At 49.4% G+C, this 26565-nt stretch overlaps 1 protein-coding gene across 1 annotated transcript in view; it reads left to right on the forward strand.

The window, feature by feature from the left end:
- Window positions 1-26565, forward strand: part of CPAMD8 (C3 and PZP like alpha-2-macroglobulin domain containing 8) — a 47167-nt gene that overhangs the window by 17418 nt on the left and 3184 nt on the right. The window contains 26 exon segments of the mRNA XM_081846526.1: window positions 315-464; window positions 618-776; window positions 2117-2259; window positions 3014-3076; window positions 5085-5316; window positions 5826-5979; window positions 7148-7287; window positions 8687-8738; window positions 9424-9722; window positions 10750-10975; window positions 12079-12255; window positions 13303-13384; window positions 13505-13661; window positions 14415-14489; window positions 15757-15922; window positions 17642-17728; window positions 17966-18102; window positions 18822-18977; window positions 19236-19298; window positions 20200-20435; window positions 22131-22218; window positions 22355-22429; window positions 23526-23631; window positions 23707-23817; window positions 25077-25289; window positions 26384-26464. Of these exon segments, the coding sequence (XP_081702652.1) occupies window positions 315-464; window positions 618-776; window positions 2117-2259; window positions 3014-3076; window positions 5085-5316; window positions 5826-5979; window positions 7148-7287; window positions 8687-8738; window positions 9424-9722; window positions 10750-10975; window positions 12079-12255; window positions 13303-13384; window positions 13505-13661; window positions 14415-14489; window positions 15757-15922; window positions 17642-17728; window positions 17966-18102; window positions 18822-18977; window positions 19236-19298; window positions 20200-20435; window positions 22131-22218; window positions 22355-22429; window positions 23526-23631; window positions 23707-23817; window positions 25077-25289; window positions 26384-26464 (3628 nt within the window).

Below are 26565 nucleotides of genomic sequence, written 5' to 3' on the forward strand. Positions count from 1 at the left end.
CTCCTGTTTCTCCTTCATCTCTTTCTCCTTCTTCTCCTTCATCACCTCCTTTGTCATCTTCTCCCTCTCCACCATCTTCTCCTTCTTTCTCCTTCATCCTTTTCTTCCCCTTCTCTTTCTGCTTCATCATCTCCTTCTTCTCTTTCATCATCTCCTTCTCTTGCTCCTTCATCTTCTCCTTCATGAGCTTCTCCTTCTTCTTTCCCTTCTTCTCCTGTCCTTCAACATCTCTTTCAACGCCTTCTCCTTCCCACCACCTCCTCCTCCTCCTGTTCCTTCTCCATCACCTTCTCCATCATCATCTCCTCCTCCAGGTTTCCGTGGCCTTTTCCACCAACGAGACCCGGCCGGGAGACACGCTGACCCTCAAGGTGTCTGCAGCCAAGGGGAGCTGCGTCTGCCTGGCCGTGGTGGACAAGAGCATCCACCTCCTCAAGCCGGGCTTCCAGCTGACCACGGACCAGGTGAGTGCTGGTCCTCCATGTGTCCAAACAGACGTCGGGTGACACTTTAAGAGAGGGCACCGAGAAGGGCTGTTTCCCCATGGCAGAGACCTTGCTTGGCGTACAGAAGGCCCCAACTTCAACCCTCAACGGCCGTTCTGTCTCCTGCCACAGATCTTCCAGGAGATGGCGGACTATGACGTTTTGGACGCCTTTGGTGCTGCCAAGGAAGATGGACACTTCTGGTGGGCAGGGATGTCTTCCCGCCGGCGCCGTTCCTCCATCTTTCCCTGGCACTGGGACATCACCAAGGACGCCCGCTTCGCCTTCACGGTGAGGGGTGATCTTCCTGCATGTTGGCTTGCTAAACTAATCGGGGAAAGTCATAGGTTTGCGTACAAAAATGCACAGAAACTTCATTCATGTCATAGCAATAAAACAAAAATGGAACATACAGTGGTCCCTTGGTTCTCAGACATAATCCGTTCAGAAAATTCCATTCCAAAACCAAAGCGTTCCAAAAGCAAGGCGCGCTGCTTTCCCATAGAAAGTCATGCAAAATGGATGAATCCATTCCAGACTTTTAAAAGCAACCCCTAAAATTTAGCATGGATTTTACTACCTAACAAGACCATCGATCCATAAAAGGAAAGCAAAAATCAATGTACTCTATTATAAAATGAATAAGGCAGAATTGTAGATGTTAAAAATTACAATTATTTTTTTTTTCTTACCTGCGCTGATGACAGTCGTTGTTTGGATGGGGGGCTTTTATCCATTTCCGCAGTCACACAATCAATCAATCAGTAGTCGAACTGGGTTCCGCACAGTCACCGAAAAAAAATGAACCAAAAAAGCCTCAAAAATACAAAATAAAGAGGAAAAACCAAGCGCCAAACTTACTCCATTCCAGAAGTCCGAAATGTTCAGAAACCAAGGCTCAGCTTCTGATTGGCACAGGCACCCCAGAAATAATAGCCGACAGCTGCGTCGGACGTTCAGCTTTCGGAAAACGTTCAAAAACCGGAACACTTCCTTCTGGGTTTCTGGCGTTTGGGAACCAAGGTCCCACTGTATATCTATATATTTCCATGGGGGTTCCTTGGTGCTCTGCCAAATGGGCCTTCCCGGGAGGAGATTTGGGGGAAGAGGGAGAACGTCCGCCTTGCAGGCACAAGATCCCACCTTTGATCCATCCAAGGCTTTGATTTAAACCAACCTACGAAGGACCATGTGGGACGCAGGTGGCACTGTGGGTTAAACCACAGAGCCTAGGACTTGCCGATCAGAAGGTTGGCGCTTCGAATCCCTGCAATGATGGGGTGAGCTCCCGTTGCTCAGTCCCTGCTCCTGCCAACCTAGCAGTTTGAAAGCACGTCAAAGTGCAAGTAGATAAATAGGTAGTGTTCCGGTGGGAAGGTAAACGGCGTTTCCGTGCGCTGCTCTGGTTCGCCAGAAGCGGCTTAGTCCTGCTGGCCACATGACCCGGAAGCTGTACGCCGGCTTCCTCGGCCAGTAAAGCGAGATGAGCGCCACAACCCCAGAGTCGGCCACGACTGGACCTAGTGGTCAGGGGCCCCTTTACCTTTACCTTAACCTTTAAGAAGGACCATGGACCCCCTCTCTCTCTTTCTCTCTCTCTCTTATGTCGTTTGCGGTTTGCTGCCGCCCAGGAAACAGGCCTGGTGGTCATGACGGACGTGGTCAGCCTCCACCACCGGCAGCACGGAGGGATGTACACGGATGAGGCCGTCCCAGCTTTCCAGCCCCACACGGGGACCCTCGTCGCCTTGGCCCCCTCCCGGGTGGTGCCCAGGTAAGCGGAACTGTGGGCTTGGAGCAAATGTCCAAACGTACCTGCATTTTTCGCTCCATACGACGCACCTGACCATAAGACGCACCTGGTTTTTAGAGGAGGAAACCTCCACTGAACGAAACAGTGGATGTAGGATTTTTGTGGTTCATGCTGTGGCCACACATGTGTGAGTCTGGGGTAGCCCAATGCAAAAATCCTGAGGATCCATATAGATCCGTGCTTTGTAACCACATTTTTGCGCCATTGCGGCCCCACGAAACAGTGAGTGCATGGGGTTTTTTTTGTGCAGGCTGTAGCCCTGGACATGCTGTGTGATCTGATGGTGAATTTGGGGTGACCCAATGCAAAAATCCTGAGGATCCAGGGGCTTTTACCTCCCCGCTCCCAGGCAGCCTCCTTTATCTCTAGCCTCCCTTATCTCCCTCCTGATCGTTTACCGATCAGCTGCTTCCTTTCGCTCTTGTTTCCCTTAGTGTCTTCTCCTTAGCTGAAGCAGTTTTTCGCTCCTCCTTTTCTTCTAATTTCTCTCCTCGTTGCTTTAGATGGTCCAGCCGGTGATGGTTTGGGGAGCTGGCTGAGAGCTGCTGGTTTGAACTCCCAGAATCGTGGAGATGGAAGGGAACCCCATCTCCTCAGGGTGGCGGTTTAGCTGTGCCCATTTGACCCCGCAAAAGTCCTTCAAACCCACGGTGCGTTTCGCCCCCTGCCTGTCCTCCCGAACCTTCAACCCTCCTGTCTCTCTTTCCACTCACAGAGCAGATAAGAAGAAAAGGACCTTCTTCCCCGAGACGTGGCTGTGGCGCTGCTTCAACGTCAGGTATGTTTCCAGGGTTGGGCACCACGCTGGCAGACAGCGGGCTCCATCTCCTGAGGGCCTTCTGGCAGTTCCCTCCCTGCGAGAAGTGAGGTTACAGGGAACCAGGCAGAGGGCCTTCTCAGTAGTGGCCCTGTTGGAACGCCCTCCTATCAGATGTCAAGGGAATAATAAACAACTACCTGACTTTTAGGAAACACCTGAAGGCAGCCCTATACAGTGGTGCCCCGCAAGACGAAAAACTCGCAAGACGAAAAACCCGCTAGACGAAAGGGTTTTCCGTTTTTCGAGGCGCTTCGCAAGACGAATTTCCCTATGGGCTTGCTTCGCAAGACGAAAACATCTTGCAAGTCTTGCGAGTCCCCCCCCCCTTTTTTTCTAAGCCGCTAATAGCGCTAATCCGCTAATCCGCTAATAGGGATGCTTCGCAAGACGAAAAAACCGCTAGACGAAGAGACTCGCGGAACGGATTATTTTCGTCTTGCGAGGCACCACTGTATCGGGAATGTTTTTTTAATGTTTGAGGTTCTACAGCGGTCTCTTGGTTCTCAAACTTAATCCGTCCCGGAAGTCCATTCCAAAACCAAAGCATTCCCAAACCAAGGCGCGCTTTCCCATAGAAGGGAATGCAAAACAGATTAATCCGTTCCAGGCTTTTAGAAACAAGCCCTAAAACTGCAGTTGAACATGGATTTTACTATCTGATGAGACCATCGCTCCATAAAACAAAAGCAAGAATCAGTGTACTGTACTATAAAATAAATAAGGCAGTATTGTAGATGATAAACATTTACATTTATTTCTTCTTCTTCACCTGCACTGATGACGGTCATTGTTTGGGTGGGGGGCTTTTATCCATTTCCGCAGTCACACAATCCATCAATTGAAGATGGATTCTACTATCTAACGAGACTACTGATCCATAAAATGAAAGCGATAAACAATGTACTGCAGTCACACAATCAGTCCATCAGTAGCTGAACGGGCTTCCACACAGTGACAAAAACAAAATGAGAAAGAGCTGCAAAAAACAAAAACACAAAATAAATAGCAAAAAAACAGACAGACCTCAGCACAGCACTCAAATCGGAAGCGTAACACTCAAAACGGAGCACGTTCAGCTTCCAAAAATAGTTCATAAACCAGAACACTTACTTCCGGGTTTGCAATGTTCGCGTTCCAAGTTGTTCGAGTACCAAAGCGTTTGAGAACCAAGGTAACACTTTATTGTGTTTTTAATGTTCTGAGAGCGGCTGGGGCAACCCAGCCAGATGGGCGGCATACAAATAATCAATTATTATTATATTATTATTATTTTGGCGGTTCCCTCCCTGCGAGAAGTGAGGTTGCAGGGAACCGGGCAGAGGGCCTTCTCGGTGGTGGCGCCCGCCCTGTGGAACACCCTCCCACCAGATGTCAAGGAGATAAAGAACTATCTGGCTTTTAGGAGACATCTGAAGGCAGCTCTGTTTAGGGAAGTTTTTAACATTTGAGGTTCTATTGTGTTTTTAATATTCTCAGAGTGGCCAGACGGGCGACGTAGAAATATTATTATTATTATTGTTGTTGTTGTTGTTGTTGTAATACTTTTTATTAGTTTTCAATACAAATATACATATAATACCATATCAAAAATTTATCACAAATTTTCTCTTTTGGACTTCCTTCAGCTTATCTGCCAATCATCTGTAATTAATTTTTAGTTACGCATTTCCTAAAATTAATACTGCCTTTTAATATACCCTCCCGATCTTATTTTCTTTTTTACAATACTCCTCAAACTTTCACAGAGCTTCTTGAAATCCCACCAGCGTGGTTTGCTCATCACATATATTTTTCAGATACTCTACAAATTTTCCCCAGTCCTTGATGAACTTATGGTCTCGTTGGTAGCTAATCTTCCCAGTTAATTTGTCCAATTCTGCATAAAATAAAATTATTATTTTTATCATTGTTCCCACGACTCCTTCCTGCCCCCCCGGCCGTCTTATCTCTCTCCCTCTCGACGCAGCGATGTTTCCGGGGAAGCCCAGCTGCGGGTGGAGACGCCCAGCTCTATCACCACATGGCTGGCAGAGGCCGTGGGCGTCTCGGAGGAGAAGGGTCTTGGCCTGGCCCCCCAAGCCCAGCTGAAGACCTTCAAGCCCTTCTTCGTGGAGTTCTCTCTGCCCTACAGCGTCATCCGTGGGGAGCAGACCAAGGTCCCCCTCACTGTCCACAACTACCTGCCCGTGTGTGCGGAGGTGAGAAACCCCGGCGTCCCTCCCAGCCTGGGAACGGCAAGGAAGCAGGGAGGGTAGCGTGGCGTAATGGTTAGAGTTTTGGCCCAGGGTTCAAATCATGGGTAGGCAAACTAGGGGCCAGATCTGGCCCAATCGCCTTCTCCATCTGGCCTGCAAATGGTCCGGGAATCAGAGTCTTTTTTACATGAGCAGAATGTGTCCTTTTATTTAAAATGCATCTCTGGGTTATTTGTGGGGCATAGGAATCCGTTCATATTTCCCCCAAAAAAATATGCCTGGAAGAGATCGTGCCCTTCTGAATTTGCTTGCGAGGAATACCACCCGGAAACCTTTGAACAGGGCAAGGTTTTGGGATTTTAACGCCTTGTGCGCAAAGCTACTCCGGGGGACATTCCTGCCTTGCCAGGGGCGGGTTGGTCTAGATGTCCTTTGGGGGTCCCTCTGCGATTCCCGAAGCGCAGAAGCTGCAGCCAAGCCGACAAATCCCCGCTGCTCTCATTTCTGCGCAGGTCCACGTGAAGATCTCGGTGCCCAAAGGGATCAAGTTTGTCGGCCACCCCGGGAAACATCTCTTGACCCGGAAGAAGTGCGTCGCCCCCGGGAAAGCCAAGCCGACGTCCATCGTCCTGGCCTTTGCTGAACTGGGGCAGAGCAATATCACAGGTGCCGTAAAATAATATATCGGGATATATATGAGGGTTTATACAGTGGTACCTCGGGTTAAGTACTTAATTCGTTCCGGAGGTCTGTACTTAACCTGAAACTGTTCTTAACCTGAAGCACCACTTTAGCTAATGGGGCCTCCTGCTGCCGCTGCGCCGCCAGAGCACGATTTCTGTTCTCATCCTGAAACAAAGTTCTTAAGCTGAAGCACTATTTCTGGGTTAGCAGAGTCTGTAACCTGAAGCATCTGTAACCTGAAGCGTACATAACCCGAGGTACCACTGTAAAGGAAAACAGAAAGGTTATCGTCCAATGTCTTTGTTTTGTCCAAATGGGAACATCCAAGCTAAAGGCAAAACAGAGAATGAAAAGAGGAAGGAGGAAGGAAGAAGGAAGAAAGGGAGAGCCAGAGAAAATGGAATAGGAAAATATTTAAAAATGAGAGAAAGAATAGTTAAGAAGCTAAAGATCTTCTGATTCTTCGTCTGTCGGCTATATATAAACAATATTCCCTTTGCTCCTAATAAAGCCACTTTCTATTAATCCTTGTCTTCTTCTTTTAATTTTTAATTTCTACTTTTTAGGTTTATACATTTCATTAACTTCGCAGTCATTTTAACATTTCCAAACTTGGAGTTCCTTCCCCCTCTTTCTGCGGCTCCTTAAATTCATTTTTGAATCTCTTCTGCATATCCAAATTGATTTAATTTGCTCATGTAATTATCTTCTTTAGATATATACTCTTTTATAAAACGGCAGGCTGTTCCAATAATCCCGTCAATGTCTTTATCTGTTTGCAATTTATCTGCCAATATTCCACAAACCATTTCCATCCTTTTATAAAAAGTTTGTTATCTCGATTTCTTCGTGTTCCGGTAAATTTCGCCGTTCATCCTTGCCTTCAATCCTCAAACCCAAATGCCATCATTCACTTTTTCTTTCCCACGCCGAAAGTCTATGGGAGCTTTCCCCGTTTTTTAACCGTGACTTTTCTCCGATTAAACATGTTTTTGCCATTTCTCGGCTCGGTCTGCTCATTTTGGCCACCCTCCTTCCGTTGCGGTCAGCGTCGGGTCTTTACGTCTGGACGCACGTCAAAGTCTCGCCGCCGTGATCATGGCTTGGCGGCGGCGACGGCCATAATTGGGATTCCCGCTTTGTCTTTTAGCCAAAGCCTTTGCTTACGCCGGGAGCTGCTGCCAGGACAGCTCTCCGTTCGCCAAGAATGGGCGGCACCCTGAGGACATCTATCCCGACAAAAGGACGCCGATCGGGACCGACTATGTCCGGAGGAGCATCTTAATCGAGGTGAGCGGATCCCAGCAGCAGGGCCTGCCCAGTGTTGGCCCCTCAATCGCTTAATTTTTTCCCTGAGTGCAGAATGAATTAGGGGCAAGACCCGATTCAATGCTCCACATTCTCTTAGACTGCCCTTTGCGCAGCAGACCTCGCCAACTGATGCTGAGCAAAATGTCGGACCTCCGGCCCATAACTCCAAGAAGAAGCCAAAAGAGGTCTCTCCTGGCAGACCGGGACAAAGATATCACTAATAATAATAATAATAATAATAATAATTTTTATTTATATCCCGCCCTCCCTAGCCGAAGCCAGGCTCAGTGCGGCTAACAACAATAAAACAGTACAAAAGTACAACACAACACAACACTCTAAAATCATTCATTATAAAATTAAAGCTTTAGCAGCTTCCTTTTTAGCCACAATTTTACCCGAAAGGATTCCCAATGAACCATCCTGGTTGGGGAACAGGCAGGGCAAAGCACACGATCACAGTTTTATGACCTTTGACAGCTTCACCCTGGTCCTTTTCATTATCCCGGTGATTTTAAATGTTTTATACTGTGATGCCCGTAAAGGGATTTGATTTGATTTGAATCTCTGTGTTGTTCTTTTGCTGTGATCATTAAACACTCTTAAACTGGCAAGGGACAATAATTGCTTTGGTGGTAATAATAATAATAATAATAATAATAATAATAATAATAATAATTGGGTGGCTTCCAACAAGAGATTAAAAATACATTAAAGCATCAGTCATTAAGAGCTTCCCTAAACAGGGCTGCCTTCAGATGTCTTCTAAACTTCAGGTAGTTGTTTATTTCTTTGACATCTGATGGGAGGGCGTTCCACAGGGCAGGAGCCACCACCGAGAAGGCCCTCTGCCTGGTTGCTTGTAACTTCACTTTGGAGGGGGCCAAAAGCGGGCAAACGGCCCCAGAAGGAGCACAGAATGAAGTGTGTTTCTCTTGCAAATATTAAGCCACCTGTGGGGTGTATGGGGTGTTATTTGGGGGGGCACAGAACACCCCATACACCCCACAGGTGGCTTAATATTTGCAAGAGAAACACGCTTCATTGTTCTGCAAGCCTGGGCCAAACCTGCTCACGCCGCCTGCTTCTTAACCTCAAGAATGATATTGGGAATAAATTTAGCTATCTTTGACCAGCACTGTTTTTTAAAAAATCAAGGTACGCAGGCGAGAACTTTGTCTCCAAATGTGTGGGCACAAAAGCGGACTGGGGAAACGTCAATCTCAGCGCACTCTCAGAAGCGAAGGAAATTCGTCTTTCTGATCCTCGGCAGCATCACCCGTTGAACCTTTTAATTATCCCAGTGGCCTGAAATGTTTTATACTGCCATGCCAATGAAGGTATTTGATTTCTCAACGTTTTCCTTTTCTTTTCCCAGGCAGAGGGCCTCACCAGGGAATACACCTACAGCGTCTTTTTCTGCCCTAATGGTAAGTTTGAGGAGTAGAATATATCTCTGCCGTAGATGGAAGAGTTTTCCCCTTCTGGGTACGGACAGAGGTCATTTCGGACGTGCTGAATATTCTGTCCTGTCTCTCCCATGCCTGACCAGGTGACTTGATTCAGTAAGCAGCCTTCCCCCCCCCCAAAAAAAACTCTGGCATTCTTGGGTCTTGAGTTCGAATTGTGAGGCCGCCTGGTGCGCAAAGGGGTCCGTTGTGGAGCTGGGTACATGTGTTGCCTTTACGCGGAGAAAGACCCCCGTGGGGAAAATAACCCTGCTCCCCGTTTTAGTCCCCGGCTAGAGAAAATCCAGGGATGCGGATGGCGCTGTGGGTTAAACCACAGAGCCTACGACTTTCTGATCAGAAGGTCGGCGCTTCGAATCCCCGCAATGACAGGGTGAGTTCCCGTTGCTTGGTCCCTGCTCCTGCCAACCTAGCAGTTCGAAAGCACGTCAAGTGCAAGTAGATAAATAGGTACCACTCTGGCGGGAAGGTAAATGGCGTTTTCGTGCACTGCTCTGGTTCGCCAGAAGCGGCTTAGTCCTGCTGGCCACATGACCCGGAAGCTGTACGCCGGCTCCCTCGGCCAGTAAAGCGAAATGAGCGCCGCAACCTCAGAGTCGGCCACGACTGGACCTAATGGTCAGGGGTCCCTTTACCTTTACTTTAGAGAAAATCCACATTTTCACCCCCAACAAATACGAGTACCAGTACGTGAGGAAGCCGGCCTGGATGGGGCATTTTGAGGTGTCCGTCAAAGCCCACCACAATGCCCACCTGGCGCTATCGGCCGGACCCCACGACATGGCCGAGATGACGGAGATCGTGATCGGCGGCCGCCAGAACACCAAGACCTGGATCTCGACCAGCAAGATGGGGGAGCCCGTGGCCAGCGCAGAGACGCCCGCCATCCTCTCCTGGGACGAGTTCCGGAGCTTTTGGGTCAGCTGGGCCAATGGGGTCGTCCAGGTGAGAAATTTGGGCATTTCGGGGAGGGTGGGGTTGGGATCGGGGTTTCTAGAAGCCCAGAGAGCATCCCTGACTCCACAGAAATTTTCTTACCCGGGGGGTGGGTATTCAGCTGAGATTCATTTTATTTCATTATTTATTTATTGTGCTTTTAGATTTCTTTATTTAACTTAAAAGGGAAAGAAAAAACATAACACAAACTCATCCCCTACAAACAAATATCGAAAAATTGTCCATATCTATTACACCTTATCACCTTCTAGTTCTGTTGACTTCCCTCCAACTCCATCTAGCTTTAAATTTATATTTAATAACAATAATAATAATAATAATAATAATTTATTTTCTAGTTCCATTGACTTCCCGACAAATCCATCTAGCTTTAAATTTATATTTAACAACAACAACAATAATAATAATAATTTATTTTCTAGTTCCATTGACTTCCCGACAAATCCATCTAGCTGTAAATTTATATTTAAAAATAATAATAATAATTTATTATTTGTACCCCGCCCATCTGGCTGGGTTTCTAGCGCACTGTTTGTGTCTATATTAAATAACTAAGTCTGAAGGCAGACTTAGTTACAAAGATGTAGATGTGGATCTGCCCCATATGGGGGGATAATCCCAGTGATTCTAAGAGCTAGCAGAGCAGTCCTAGCTAAAAGCTGGTCAGACGAAGAAGGAAGTCAAAAAGAGAGAGAGGTGCTGCGTGACTCGTCCTTTTATTACCTGGACAGGTGAGGCCACGTCCACCTTCTATCACATGCAAAGGGAAGGATGCTCCAGCCAGGAAGAACACGAAGTTTCGACCGGCTGGACTAAAAATTCCCTCGCATGTCTTCTCTAGCATTGCAAGGAATGTTGTACTTGACTGCCTCTCATGGATCCTGTCCCACGCCTCTCATGGATCACACTTAATGAAATGGTTGGGGTTTGTCCCCTAATGTGAGCCCCTCAATGGGACCCCGGAAGCAAAGGGGGGTGTTCCTGATGGCCCGTGTGTCTCCCCCCATCCCCACAGGTGGGCCATGGCCCCTCCGCCCTCAACGAGTCGGTCATCGTGAGCTGGGCGCCCCCCCGGCCGCTGGACGTGAAGTACGTGGGGTTCTCCACAGGCTGGGGCTCGGTCGGCGAATTCAAGATCTGGAGGAAGAAGGAGGCGGACGAGAACCACAACGAAGCCTTCACCCTGGGCGTCCCCCACAACGTCATCCCTGGGTCGGAACGGGCTACCGCCTCCGTCATCGGTACTGGACGGCGCAGGCGGATGAGCTGGGAGGGTGCCGAATTCCTGCATGTTCACTTGCTAAACTAGTCGGGGAAAGTACTGTATTTTTCGCTCTATAAGACTCCCTTTTCCCCTCCTAAAAAGTAAGGGGAAATGTGTGTGCGTCCTATGGAGCGAATGCAGGCTGCGCAGCTATCCCAGAAGCCAGAACAGCAAGAGGGATTGCTGCTTTCGCTGCGCAGCGATCCCTCTTGCTCTTCTGGCTTCTGGGATTCAGAATATTTTTTTTCTTGTTTTCCTCCTCCAAAAACTAGGTGCATCTTGTGGTCTGGTGCGCCTTATAGAGCAAAAAATACAGTTACAGGTTTTGCATACAAAAACAAACGGAAACTTCATTCGCACCGGCCAGCAGCCGTAGCAATAACACAAAATGGAACATACAGTGGTACCTTGGTTCTCAAACTTCATCCGTTCCAAAACCAAAGCGTTCCCAAACCAAGGCGCACTGCTTTCCCATAGAAAGTCATGCAAACCAGATTAATCCGTTCTGGACTTAAAACAACCCTTAAAAGAGCCCTTTAGCGTGAATTTCCCTATCTGACGAGCCCATCGATCCATAAAACGAAAGCAAGAATCAATGTACTGTACTAGAAAATAAAGAAGGCAGTATTGTAGATGATAAACATTACAATTTATTTTTTCGTCTTCACCTGCACTGATGATAGTCATTGTTTGGGATTTTATCCGTGTCCGCAGTCACACAATCCATCCATCACTAGCCAAACTGGGTTTCCACACAGTCACAAAAACAAATGAACCAAAAAAGCCTCAAAAACAAAAACACAAAATAAAGAGCGAAAACAAAAGTGCCAAACTTAATCCGTTCCAGAAGTCTATTTGACTTCCGAAATATCCGAAAACCAAGGCGCGGCTTCTGATTGGTGCAGGCGCCCCGGAAACAATAGCCGACAGCCGCGTTGGACGTCCGGCTTCTGAAAAATCATTTGAAAACCGGAACAGCCACGGGAGCCAAGGCGTCTGGGAACCAAGGTTCCACTGTATGTAACGTTGGGGAAATGCAAAATAAATGGCTTAAATTTCTGTCGTCTCGCTTGCCCGCAGGGGACGTGATGGGCCCGACCCTCAACAACTTAGACAACCTCTTGCAACTGCCTTTTGGCTGCGGGGAGCAGAATATGATCCATTTTGCACCTAATATCTTCGTCCTCAAGTACCTGCAGAAAACACGGCAGCTCAGCCCCGAGGTGGAAAGGGAGGCTACCGATTACCTGGTGCAAGGTTAGAGCTCCATGGGGCAGCTTTATTTATTTCTCTCTCTTTTTTTATTAAATTTTCCGCTTTACCATTTAAAACGCTCCTTTTTAAATCCCAGAGGTATCCATTATTCCCTTTCTTCTCTTTCCACGGTTCGTTTTGCACATCATAAATCCCTGCATATTTTACATAAACTGCGCCGTTCGGTTATTCCATTCTTACAACCACTGTGGCTTATTTACGCTGGTAAATTCATCTGAATGCTGCCAGCGTTTTCAAGGGTACACTATTTCCCCCCATGTATTCCATAAACATTTTCCAGTCTTCTCCAAACTTCTTCTTGATCTCTTATTCTATATGTTAAGTCCATAAGCTGCTCATATTCCATCCTTCTTTAGCCGGACCTCGCCTCCCGCCATCTTTTGTGCTCTCTGTCGGAACGTTCCGGGTGGCAGTAGAGGATATATTGTTTATTCATATCTTTCCTAACTTGCGCTAGCAAGTTCCTTTACTTAGCAGAGTTACATCCCCCTTTTTACACACACAGCAGAGAGCTGGTCGCAGGCTCGTGTGAGCCTCTCACTATCATACAATTCAATCTGTCTCAGATTGAATTGTGTGTTCCTGGTAAGTTCCCTTGCATCCCTCTTAAAAGAATAAAGACGCCACAATCTTATTCAAAGTCAATAAAGGATGTTGACTCACATCAGTTCACAGTTGGATTCCTGAAGGCAGACTTAGTTACAAAGATGTAGATGTGGATCTGCCCCATATGGGGGAATAATCCCAGTGATTCTAAGAGCTAGCAGAGCAGTCCTAGCTAAAAGCTGGTCAGACGAAGAAGGAAGTCAAAAAGAGAGAGAGGTGCTGCGTGACTCGTCCTTTTATTACCTGGACAGGTAAGGCCACGCCCCTCTTCGATCACATGCAAAGGGAAGGATGCTCCAGCCAGGAGGAACAGGAAGCTTCGACCGGCTGGACCAAACATTCCCTCGCATGTCTCCTCTAGCGTTGCAAGGCATTTTGTACTTGGCTGCCTCTCATGGATCCTGTCCCACGCTCTCTCCGCAGGGTACCAGCGCCAGCTGACCTACAAGAGGCAAGACGGCTCCTACAGCGCCTTTGGCGAGAGGGATTCCTCGGGGAGCATGTGGTAAGGGGGCAAATGGGGTCCTTTGAGGGAAGGGGGACTGGCTGCCTGCTGGGACCGGCTGCCCGGGGGGGGGGGGCTTTCCGGGTGCCCAGACGACAACCCCCTCCTCTCTCTTGGCAGGCTCACTGCCTTCGTCCTGAAGTCCTTTGCCCAGTCGCGCGGGTTCATCTTCATCGACCCCAAGGAGCTCTCGGCCGCCAAGGACTGGCTCATCCGGCACCAGAAAGAGGACGGATCATTCCCAGCACGAGGGCGGATTTTGAATAAGGACATACAGGTATCGGAAAAGGGGCGGGGCAGCCGCTAGGACCGGCTGATAACCTGGTTATCGCGATATGTCACCAGCTAAACATCACAATGGGTGATGCTGTGGGTAAAACCTCAGCGCCTAGGGCTTGCCGATCGCATGGTCGGCGGTTTGAATCCCCGCAATGACGGGGTGAGCTCCCGTCGTTCGGTCCCAGCTCCTGCCCACCTAGCAGTTCGAAAGCACCCCTAAGTGCAAGTAGATAAATAGGTACCGCTTTATAGTGGGAAGGTAAACGCCGTTTCCGTGTGCTGTGCTGGTGCCGGTTCGCCAGAGCAGCTTTGTCACGCTGGCCACGTGACCCGGAAGTGTCTCCGGACAGCGCTGGCCCCCGGCCTCTTAAGTGAGATGGGTGCACAACCCTAGAGTCGGACACAACTGGCCCGTACGGGCAGGGGCACCTTTACCTTTACCTAAACATCGCAGCACACTGGTATATCACAATATATCAATACACCATACTTTTTGGTGTATAAGACTAGGTTTTTTAAAATTCAAAAATCATGTTAAAAATTGGGGGTCATCTTATACATGGAGAATCCACCCCCCTTTCTTAATTTCGAGTCCCCAAAAATAGGCGGTGTCTTATACACGGGGCGTGTTGTACACGTAAAAACGTGGTATCACGGTCAACCTCTTGGTATGTCGCAATATATTGGTATACTGCTATATCGCGATGTCTGCCAATCTGGGGGTTTTTTGTGTGTGCTTTTCGAATTCCAGGGAGGAATCCACGGGAAGATATCGCTGACGGCGTACGTGGTCGCTGCCCTGCTGGAGACAGGAGTCGCCTCCGAGGTAAAACTCAATGTTAAAACTTGGAGGGGGCTGGGATTCCCTTTTTTGGGGGGGGGGTGCTAAGAAGCCAGGGTGCGGCGGGTGGTGCAAAAAAAAGACTCCCAGACTTTTAAAACACCTGCTCATCTTGATCTGCCCAGAGAAAGGACTCTGGGGCAGTGGCTGGGCGACCCAGAATGGGCAATAAAAGAGGGGTGATTGGATTGATCTTTATTACGGCCATTGGCCCGTCACACGACAGTTTCATACCAACATAATATACTTAAACCTCCAAATTTAAAATCGCTAAAACTTACAAAAGACAAACAGAAGCCAAAGCAAAACCAAAAACAAAGACCACCATCCTACATTACAGTAAATTTGTAACCTAAACATCGCCCTCTGCTCATAAATTAATCAAGGATATCAATGGTGATATCACCTAATTACATCCTAAAACATAGATCATGGTTTAAAGGCATTATCCGAGCCACACAGGAGTCCGTTTCTCTTCTTTAGGGATAGGACGCTGATCAAGAATCTGGCAACCATGAGTGATCTTAGGGGGTCATCATCAATTAGTAGATATCTCAGTTTGGCTTCAATCGTATCATCGGCAATTCCCTTTAGAAAAGAGGGGTGATAATTTCATTCCTCGTCTTTATAAAGAGGGCAAGCCAGAAGGGCATGTGCTGCCAATTCGGGACTGCCGTCTCCACAGGGACGTTTTTCGTGTGGGATCTGTTGGCATCGTCCCTCAAGTCCAGCTAAGGGCAAGACATTCAATCTCGCGAGAGTAAAAGTGCGTCTATATTTTAGAATTGCTCGGTTATGCAGATAGGGTGCCGGAGAGTCGAAATGGGAAGGAAAATAGCCATGCCATGGGCAAAATCTTCTTATTGTGGCCAAGTTGTTCCAACGCTTAATATCATTTAGGCCAGGCACAGGCAAACTCGGCCCTCCAGATGTTTTGGGACTACAACTCCCATCATCCCTGACCGCTGGCCCTGTTAGCTAGGGATGATGGGAGCTGTAGTCCCAAAACATCTGGAGGGCCAAGTTTGCCTATGCCTGATTTAGGTGCTGACAAATTGGCCTGTTTGCTTTGCTGGAACCCAAAGTGAGCGGCTGTTGTGGGGATAAACCACTGGAGTGAAGTTTTTTGAGGAAGACAATTTTAGCAGCTCAAGGAATCCCTGCCGGGGAAAAACCTCAGAGGACGGGGGACCTGAGCGCCAGCTGAATTTGGGGTTTTCTTCCTCCACTCTCACCTTCCTTCCCGGCATAGGAAGAAAAGAGTTCGGTGGCAAAGGCCAAGCACTTTTTGGAATCCAACTTCTTCTCGGCCGAAGACCCCTACACGGCTGTGCTGACCGCCTATTCGCTCACGCTCCTGCGAAGCCTGTCTGCGCCCGCCGCCCTGCGGAAGATGAACGCCATGGCGCTCACGCAAGGTGAATCAGCCGCCCGGCCGCCTTATTCTTTTTTAATAATAATAATAATAATAATAATAATAATAATAATAATAATAATAATTTATTTGTACCCAGCCCATCTGGCTGGGTCTCCCCAGCCACTCTGGGCGGCTTCCCACAAAGATGAAAAAGACATTAAAATGTCACACATTAAAAACTTCCCTGAACAGGGCTGCCTTCAGATGTTTCACCTTATTTATATGTTTCAAGAGTTTCCAAATTTAACATCGAACGAAAGCCGTTGAAATAACCGCTCGACCCAACGGAGGCTTCCCCCCAAATTTAGCTGGGAAACACAACTCCAATTGGCCCTATGCAAACCGCAGAAAGTCTGAACCAACACTGCGGCTGTTTCCAATCTTACCTGATTTTTTACACCTTTGCAATAACTCAAAATATTCTACCGGAGGTTTCCAACCCTCCTTCAAGTCTGCCTGGTTTTGCTAGTTAAGATTTGCCAATGTGAATGTGAATTTAATTATTACGGTCACAGACCAGTTCCGGCTTACTTACAATATCGGAAAAATCACAAAACACAACAGGAATACATTGAATTGCAACTGGGTTTAACAGAGACAATTCAGGTATAACAGCAGTTAAAAATACACATTAAATCTTGATCGCTAAAATATAACCTCAAATTGTCATTTAAAACCTTAATCATGATTTGCCAGTGTGGCGTATTCCATTTCAAGCGCCGTTCTGCTTTGGGGGGGGGGTATTGCCTTGCCATTTCTGTGCTTATAATATCCCTGCTGCCATTGTTCCAGATAATAGAAATACGTTCACCTGCCTTTTGGGGACATCCGTCGCAGTTATCCCTAAGAGAAATACTTCTGGGTTGCTTTCCCCCCTGGGAAATTCACCTTAAATATTCTCTTTCATCCGTTATATAAATCTCCCCCAAAACCCTTAACCACTCAGGTGCCCGGCTGCCTCAGCAAGACCCTCCCTCTCCTGTCCTCGTCCGTTCTGTGCCCGCCGAGGACCCCCAGGGGCACCCCTTTGGGGTCCTTATCAGTCACTTGCAAAATCGGCCCGTTCTGGATTGGTGCCCCCCTCCTCCATATTGCATGGGACGCGGGTGGCGCTGTGTGTTAAACCACAGAGCCTAGGACTTGCCGATCAGAAGGTCGGCGGTTCGAATCCTCATGACAGGGTGAGCTCCCGTTGCTCGGTCCCTGCTCCTGCCAACCTAGCAGTTCAAAAGCATGTCATGTGCAAGTAGATAAATAGGTACCACTCCGGCGGGAAGGTAAACGGCGTTTCCGTGCGCTGCTCTGGTTTGCCAGAAGCGGCTTAGTCCTGCTGGCCACATGACCCGGAAGCTGTACGCCGGCTCCCACGGCCAGTAAAGCGAGATGAGCGCCGCAACCCCAGAGTCGTCCACGACTGGACCTAACGGTCAGGGGTCCCTTTACCTTTTGACCTCCATATTGCCCTGTCTTCTGGACTGTTGAGTTTCCCCCTCCAAAATTAAAAGGATATATAGATATCATATTATTTATGCAAATTGATTTTCTCTGGAGTTAAAGATCTGGCTGGGACAAACCTTGTTATGCCCAGCTCGTATTATGCACAATTTGCATACGGTGTCTGTTTGATAATGTGTGGTTTGCTGTGCCTAATAAAGGACTGACTTTAAAAAATAAAATAAAAGGATTCCGCGTTCCCCCTGACCCGCCTCCTGTTTTCCAGACGGCTTCACCCACTGGAGTCTTATGGGCACCCTGGCGACGGACGAGGACACATTCATGGGCTTCAATGACGGACTCTCCCAGTCGGGTGAGTCTCCGCAGTTTGCAAGGGCGAAGGGTCTCCCTGGTGGGCTTTCCTCTGGGGTTGGGGGGGCATTTGAGGGTAGTGGGTGCGGATTCTGCAAAGACGTGGAGAGCGGGTTGGTATCAAGCCAAGAGTGCAGGTTGCTGGAGGGCAGAAAAGGACTATTGACTCGGGGCGGGGGCACACGCCGTGGGTTGCCCCTGCCCCACAATTCCCCGCTCTTCTGCACCCCCCCTGCAGTGGTGTCGGCCGAAGTCGAGATGACAGCTTACGCCCTCTTGACGTACACCGCCCTGGGGGATGTGGCGTCGGCGCTGCCCGTCGTCAAATGGCTCTCGCAGCAGAGGAACGCCCTGGGGGGGTTTTCCTCCACCCAGGTGAGCCCTGTCCGAATCCGAGAGGCCCAGAAACAGAGGGAGCCCCCTAAAGGAGGGGGTGGGAAGCATGGCAGCAGGGATCATTGGGTCGGGGACTGAGGGGTTAATCCTGCCGGGGGTGTGGCAGAAGAAGGGTTGCCCGGCAACCGGCCAGAGCGGCATGATGTTTGCTGCGGTCGTTTCATAGCTCAGTTGGGAGACTGGGAGACTCTGAACCGTGGGGTCGTGGGTTCGAGTCTCACATCGGGCGAACGTTCCCTTGCATTGCAGGGGGTTGGGCTAGATGACCGCTGGGGCCCAACTCTGTGATTCTATTATTCATTTGCACAGCACTTTTTTTCAGGGGGGGACACAGGCAAACAAGCCTTTCAACAGTCACAATCCAGTAATTCTGTGGTAATGGATGGACTATTTTGTTCCTGCAACAGCGGTTGACTTTGCTTATTTGCGGAAAGACTTGTTTGCCTCTTTGATACTGATTGACGACCTTCTCTAATTTTGTCCATGCAGTTGATGATGATTATTTTTGTGTGATCCCATGACGTATTTTATGTTTAAGAATTGCGAAATAGCGCATGTTAACAAATACTTTGTTCGAACATGATTGGCCGCGTGTTGCCTGCGGTTGCTTAGAGCTGCAAGCGGGTTGAGCAAGATGATTTCTGGGGGTCCCAACTCTGCGATTTCTTTTTATTCTTCCTCCCCACCACCGCCCACAGGACACCTGCGTGGCCCTCCAGGCGCTGGCCGAATACGCCATCCTCTCGTACGTCGGAGGCGTCAACCTCACAATCTCTCTGGCCTCCACCAACCTGGACTACCAGGAGACGTTTGAGCTGAACCGGGGCAACAAGAAGCTTCTGCAGACGGCCAGGGTATAAAAAAGGGTCTCCCACCCCCGGGGGGGGGGGGGTAGAAGGGGCTCTGGGCCGCTGGGGACACTGCCTTTCGCAGGGAGCGCCCGGTCTCTGCTTGGGGGTTTGTGGAGAGGGTCGGCGGTTCAATCTGCACGGTCCTGGGTTCGTTTTCCGACGATGCCCAACGGAGCTGCGAAAGACATCCTTCCAGGCATGAATTCCTGCTGCTGCTGCCGGCCCGTGTGGACAATACTGAGGTCTATGTTTCCTCAACAGATCCCTTCGCTCCCCACGGGGCTGTTTGTGAGTGCCAAGGGAGACGGCTGCTGCCTCCTGCAGGTGAGGGTCTCCCTGGACTCGGGGTCTTCGGTTCCTGGGCTGCTCCCCTTCTGTATCCTACTACCCCCCCCAAAGAATCAGAACCCCTGGGAAGCTGCTGCCAGCCTGTGCAGACGGATGGAGCGAGGGCGTAAGGCTCTGATTTAATTAAGCCCTTTCCGGAGAATGGTGAGGACTAGCCCCTTGCTCTGTTTTCAGTGAGGACGCCTGCTTGGAGTGCAGAAGGGTCCCAGGTGCAATATCCCAACTGTGGAGTTTGCCCCGAGTTTGGAACCCCAGGGTGCCGCTTCTGCCCGCCCGTGTCGGCAACATGCAGCCCGGCAGACCCGGCGGTCTGACTCCGTGCGAGGCAGCTTCCCGTGTACCTTTTCCCATTTTTAAAATAATTTTTATTAGTTTCCAATTGCAAAAGCCCAAAATACGCCTCATTGTATCCGTATCAAATCACAACACCCAATCAAACATCCATTAATCAAATATCCAGTTGTATAAATTTGGTGGCTAGAATTACACATTTAATCATTTTTTTTAAAAATTCTGCTTCCAAAGTCTTATTTAACCCAGTTGTATTCCAGTCATAATAACGAACCCTTATTCAACAGCTGCAATATTTATAACTTCTATTCGTATTCACATATTCAATAATTATATATCCTTTCACAAGGACTAGAAACTTAATTTTTTTTAAATCGCGAGGGCTAGAAGCTTTCCTTTTTAAGGGAAGCGTGCCTGCCTGGCATGCAGAAGGGCCCGTGATTTAAAAAGCAAGTTTCTAATCCTCGTGAAAGAGCAGGGAAGAAGCTGATTTAAACAGGACGTTGCCTGAACCCCCGCTGCTGCCGACCAGTGCAGGCAGCACTGAGCCGGGTGGAATAAAACCAGAGCTCGTTTTCGTTTCCAGATCGACGTTGCCTACAACGTCCCCGACCCGGTGGCCAAGCCCTCCTTCCAGCTGCTGGTCAACCTGCAGGAGCCCAAGATGAAGAGGCACCGGAGAGCCCCCCCGCGGCCCCCCAAGCCCGGCCTCCCAGAGGAGACCCCCCAGCGCAGGGCTGAGCAGGCGCTGGGGGACGACGACGACCCAGCCGCCGACCAGGACCAGCAGGAGTACCGCGTGATGGTGGAAGCCTGCATGAGGTCAGCTTGGGGCTAAGGGGCTCAGGGTGGGGGTCGTGGGGCTCAGGCTGGGGGGCTTGGGGTGGGGGGCTGACAGGGCTGGTCTACCTTGCATAGACTGGCATAGATAGATGATAGATAGATAGATAGATAGATAGATAGATAGATAGATGATAGATAGATAGATAGATAATATTTTGGAAATGTACATCCGGTTGTTGTTTTTTCCTTTAATTTTTGGGGGACCCCCAAGCGAGTGGGGCCCTAAGCTAGAGATTGTTGAGCTTATACATCTATCCAGGATAGATAGATAGATAGATAGATAGATAGATAGATAGATAGATAGATGTAAAGGGACCCCTGACCATTAGGTCCAGTCGTGGCCGTCTCTGGGGTTGTGGCACTCATCTCGCTTTATTGGCCGAGGGAGCCGGTGTACAGTTTCCGGGTCATGTGGCCAGCAGGACTAAGTTGCTTCTGGCGAACCAGAGCAGCGCACGGAAACGTCGTTTACCTTCCCGCCAGAGCGGTACCTATTTATCTACAGTGGTGCCTCGCAAGACGAAATTAATTTGTTCCGCGAGTCTCTTCGTCTTGCGGTTTTTTCGTCTTTCGAAGCACCCCTATTAGCGGCTTAGAAAAAGGGGGGGAAGGGAAAAAATCGCAAGAACTCGCAAGACTTTTTCGTCTTGCGATGCAAGCCCATAGGGAAATTCGTCTTGCAAAGCACCTCAAAAGACGGAAAACCCTTTCGTCTAGCGAGTTTTTCGTCTTGCGAGGCATTCGTCTTACGGGGCACCACTGTACTTGCACTTTGACGTGCTGCCTCGCAGGGGGGAGAGGAAGGCGCTGCCATGGCCGTCCTGTACAGGAATCGAACCTGCAACCTCAGCAGCATCAGCACCAGGCTCTAACTGATATACTGTATTTTTCGCTCCATAAGATTCCCTTTTTCCTTCCTAAAAAGTAAGGGGAAATGTCTGTGCGTCTTATGGAGCGAATGCGTAGTCCCTGGAGCTGAATTGCCCAGGGGCAAAAAGCAGATTTTCTAGAAAGAGGAAAGTGGGTGTTGATAGGAACCTGCTGAGAGATAAGGGACGCTAGCGATAAAGGAGGTTGCCTTGGAGCAGGGAGGTAAAAGCCCCTGGATCCTCAGGATTTTTGCACTGGGTCACCCCAAATTCACCACCATATCACATAGCATGTCCATGGCTACAGCCTGCACCCAAAAAATCACGCACCCACTATTTTGTGGGGCCGCAATGGCGCAAAAACGTGGTTACAAAGCACGGATCCACGTGGATCCTCAGCATTTTTGCATTTGGGTCACCCCAAATTCAGCATCAGATCGCATGTCTGTGGCCACAGCATGAACCACAATAATCATACCTCCACTGTTTCGTTCGGAATATTTTTCCCCTTGTTTTCCTGCTCTAAAAAACTAGGTGCGTCTCACGGTCAGGTGTGTCTTATGGGGGAAAAAATACTGTAAAAAAAAAAAACCCTGGAGCACCGTTGCTGCCAGCCAGTGTTGGCACACAGAGCAGTGGTCTCCCTCGGTAGAACCTTAATTTTTAGAGGGAGGCTGGCACACAGCCTTTCCTGGGCTAATTGGACTCAGTCAAAGGCAGCTCCCTCACACCCACGAAATCCTTTCTTCCTTCTCTTCTCCCCTCGACCTCCCTCTCCATGGACCCCCGGGTGCCTCTGGGGCAGGTGGCTGCATTTGGGGTCTTCCAACATGGCCGTCCTGGAGGTCCCCCTCTTCTCAGGCTTCCGAGCCGACCTGGAAAGTCTGGAACAGGTAAGCGCCCGCCCCTGACTGCACATCTCTGGGGTCTCTGGGGTCATCTAGCCCAACCCCGGGCAAGTTGGGGGCAGACCCAGCCGCCAGGTCCAACTGACCCCTTTCCCCCCCTCTCCTTTTCCGCCTCTCCCAGCTCCTCTCCAACAAGCAGATCGGCCTGAAACGCTACGAGGTGGATGGCCGGAAAGTCCTCTTCTATTTCGACGAGGTGAGTCGGCGAGGCAGGGGAGCCACTACTCGGAAGGCCCTGCCGGAAGCGGGGGGGAAATCCTGGGGTGGGGTTAGGGGGTGGGTGGCCCCTTTTTGGAGGAAATGGGGGATTTGGAGGGCTGGACCCCCCCCCCAAAGAGGAGAGGGCCTAAATTGCTGTTTAGACATAGGGGAGCAGCTTTGGTTCACTTTTTTACTCTCCTGGGTAGAATTCCTTTATAATTTTATTTTCCCTTTCCTCGTTGTGCAATTATTTCAATGAAAAACAACCTCTTTACATAATCACTCTTCGACTTCCCTCCTTTCTGCACAATTACTTATTTTATATCTCCCCCCCCCCCTCCACGGCGTCTCTGATTCAAATCTAATTTCCCATTAGACTCCCTTTTAGTTTAATTTCTCAACGGCACAAGTTGAAGCCAACCTGGCTAATGCTTCAAGTTGTCTGCATCTTCAAATAATCAGTAATTCTCCGTCGGATTTTTAAAAGTCTCTCTCCTTGGTTTCTTATTCTTCCGGTACATTTCGCCATTTCTGCATATTCCATCCGTTTTCATTGCCAGTCCTCCGTTGTAACTTGTTATTTTTTTCCCATGGGGTAGGGTTTGTGTGTGTTCCTTCTCGCCCCCCCAGGCTGCAATATATCACCAGCTAAACATCACAATATACTGATACGTCACTTCAAACTGGTTTGGGATGATAAATCGATATATCGTCCTAACGCACATCACAATTCGCAATATATTGCCAGGTTCCAAAAAACCATTTAACCCATATTACAATATGGATTTCAAACTGGTTTGGGATGATCAATCAATATATCGCCCGACCCTACTAGAAACTAACCTAAGGTAGAAATAGTATATTTAAAAAATTGCAGCTGTGGCTCCGCCCCCGTTGGCCCCCGCCCCACACACCCCAGCACGTGGCCCCAGGAACATCACCCGTCAGCTTCCGAACACAAGAGGCGGCCCTATGGAAAGGTTGTGGGTTTGGGGTGGCGAGCCCTTCCTGCAGATGCCCCCGTCTGTGGTGGGTTGGCGGGGGCCACGTAAAATGGCCCTCGGGGCCTCACCGAATCGCCTCCTCCCCAGATCCCGAGCCAGTGCGTGACCTGTGTCAAATTCGTGGCCTTCCGGGAATACGTTGTGGGAAAGACAGCCCCCGTCCCCATCAAAGTGTACGACTACTACGAACCAGGTACGTCGAACCCACCTGTGCCCCCCCCCCCGCCACTGGCAGCCCCCTCTTCTGACCCGCCTCTCGCACCCACAGCCTTTGAAGCCACCCGCTTCTACAACGTCAGTGAGAACAGCCCCCTGGCCCGGGAGCTCTGCGACGGCCCCCTCTGCAACGAGGTGGAGAGCGGCGCCAGCCACTGGGTCGGTGAGTCCTGAAGGCGGGCGGGCGGGCGGGCGGCTAGTCTCACAGGTGTAGCCCCTTCTTGTGCCTGCTGGGCTCAGAAACGCTGTTCTGCCTTTTTCCCCTTAAAAAAACCCAGAACGGCTTAGAAATCTCGGCAGTAAAGGGTAGGCGCTGGCACGCCACGAAAGGAAAGGGAGGGAGGGAGGAGGAGGAAAAAGGAAAGGTGGGCCAGTGGTTAAGTTTGGCAGCGGGTCTTTCGCTGGGGGGTCACAGGGCCAGATCAGAATGGTCCTATACAGTGGGATCTTGGTTCTCAAACGCTTTGGTTCCCAAACTCCGAAAACCCAGAAATAAGTGTTCCGGTTTCCGAACGGTTTTTGGACGCCGGACATCCGACGCAGCTGTCCGCTCTTGTTTCCTGGGCGCCTGCGCCAATCAGAAGCGTGCCTCGGTTTCCGAACATTTCAGAAGTCAAACTGACTTCCACAACGGATTAAGTTTGGTGCTTTTGTTTTCACTCTTTATTTTGCATTTTTGTTTTGGAGGCTTTTTCGGTTCATTTGTTTCTGTGACTGCGTGGAACCCAGTTCAGCTACTGATTGATTGATTGATTGATTGATTGATTGATTGTGTGACTGTGGAAATGGATAAAAGCCCCCATCCAAACAATGACTGTCATCAGTGCAGGGAAGAAAAAAATAATAATTTTCATTTATATCATCTACAATACCGACTTATTTATTTTATAGCACAGCACATCGTTTATTGCTTTCATTCTATGGATCAGTGGTCTCATTAGATGGCAAAATCTGTAAAATTGCTGTCTTAGGGGCTGTTTTTAAAAGCCTGGAACGGATTATTCCGTTTTGCATGACTTTCTATGGGAAAGCGCTGTCTTGGTTTTGGAACGCTGTGCTTTTGGAATGGACTTCCAGAACGGATTCCGTTTGAGAACCAAGGGACCACTGTATTATTATTTATTATTATCAATGGTCTGGTTAGATAGTAAAATTCATGTTCAGTTGCTGTCTTAGGGAATTGCTTTTAAAAGTCTGGGATTAATCCATTTTGCATGGGAAAGCAGTGCGCCTTGGTTTGAGAACGCTTTGGTTTTGGAACGGAATTTTTAGAATGGATTAAGTTTGGGAACCAAGGGACCACTGTATAAGAGGGAAGGTGATCGCGCAGGTGAACTTCCTGCCTGGCAGCGGGTTAGACTAAATGACCGCTGGGGGTCCCTTCCATGATTCTGCACCTGGTTTCTCTCCTTGCCTGCCCAGGTTTCGTCCACACGGGGCTCTGCAACAGCCTCTCGGGCTGCCAGGAGGAAGGCTACTTTGAGCAGTGCGAGTGTTCGCGGGATTGCGGCTCCGGCGGGGACCCCGTCTGCGGCTCCGACGGCCTCGTCTACCCCAACCACTGCCAGATGGAAGTGGCCGCGTGCGGGAACGGCACTCGGATTGAGCAAGTCCCCCTGGCCCAGTGCGCGGCCGGTAAGTCCCCCCCCCGGTAAGTCCCCCCCCGATCTTCCGGATCCCCTTGACGGGGTGAGCTCCCGTTGCTCGGTCCCTGCTCCTGCCCACCTAGCAGTTTGAAAGCACAAAGTGCAAGTAGATAAACAGGTACCACTCCGGCGGGAAGGTAAACGGCGTTTCCATGCGCTGCTCTGGTTCGCCAGAAGTGGCTTAGTCCTGCTGGCCACATGACCCGGAAGCTGTACGCCGGCTCCCTCGGCCCATAAAGTGAGATGAGCGCTGCAACCCCAGAGTTGGCACGACTGGACCTCATGGTCAGGGGTCCCTTTACCTTTATTCTAGCTGTGGTCTCAACCACAAAGCCTAGGACTTGCCGATCAGAAGGTCGGTGGTTTGAATCCCCGCAATGATGGGGTGCGCTCCGGTTGCTCGGTCCCTGCTCCTGCCCACCTAGCAGTTCAAAAGCACGTCAAAGCGCAAGTAGATAAATAGGTACCACTCTGGTGGGAAGGTAAGCGGCATTTCCATGTGCTGCTCTGGTTCGCCAGAAGCGGCTTAGTGACCTGGACAAACTGTCCGCAGACAAACTCCGGCTCCCTCGGCCAATAAAGCGAGATGAGCGCCGCAACCCCAGAGTCGGTCACGACTGGACCTAATGGTCAGGGGTCCCTTTACCCTTTACCTTTAAGGTGTTTTAAATTTGTTCTTAGCTGCCCTGAGCCTGGTTTTTGAACCAGGAAGGGTGGGGTATAAATAATTTTTATTATTATTATTATTATTATTATTATTAACCGCGGCCATTGCCCTAGGAATAAACTACATTACGGACTGGAGAATGGGTTGATGTAAATAGCTGCACCGGGCACTTTGAAATCTTCTTACATTCTTATCTTTTCTATACCAACGGAAGTCGAGGCCTTCTGCATGCCAAACAGGTGCTCTTGTCCCCGAGCTAAGCGCCGCCTTCCCCTCAAAAGCCTTTCAAGATTCCGGTCCTCAGGGTTTCCGAATCGAGAGGCGGCTTAAATAGGAGCACAGGAAGCTGCCTTGACGTGGAGTCGGACCAGGATCCGGCTCCACGCTGACCGCACTGACCGTGTTCCTCTCCGCAGGCCAGAATCACCCGGGAGAGACAGAGCCTGACTTCCGACCTCTGGAGGTGCCTGGTGTCTCGGAGCAAGAAACCCCAATAGGTGAGACTCCTCGACCACTGGATCTCTGCTTCTGAAGATATAAATTTGATATCTATCTATCTATCTATCTATCTATCATCTATCTATCTATCTATCTATCT

This window comes from Podarcis erhardii, assembly GCF_964252035.2.
Source record: "Podarcis erhardii genome assembly, chromosome: 18".
Lineage (NCBI taxonomy): Eukaryota > Metazoa > Chordata > Lepidosauria > Squamata > Lacertidae > Podarcis > Podarcis erhardii.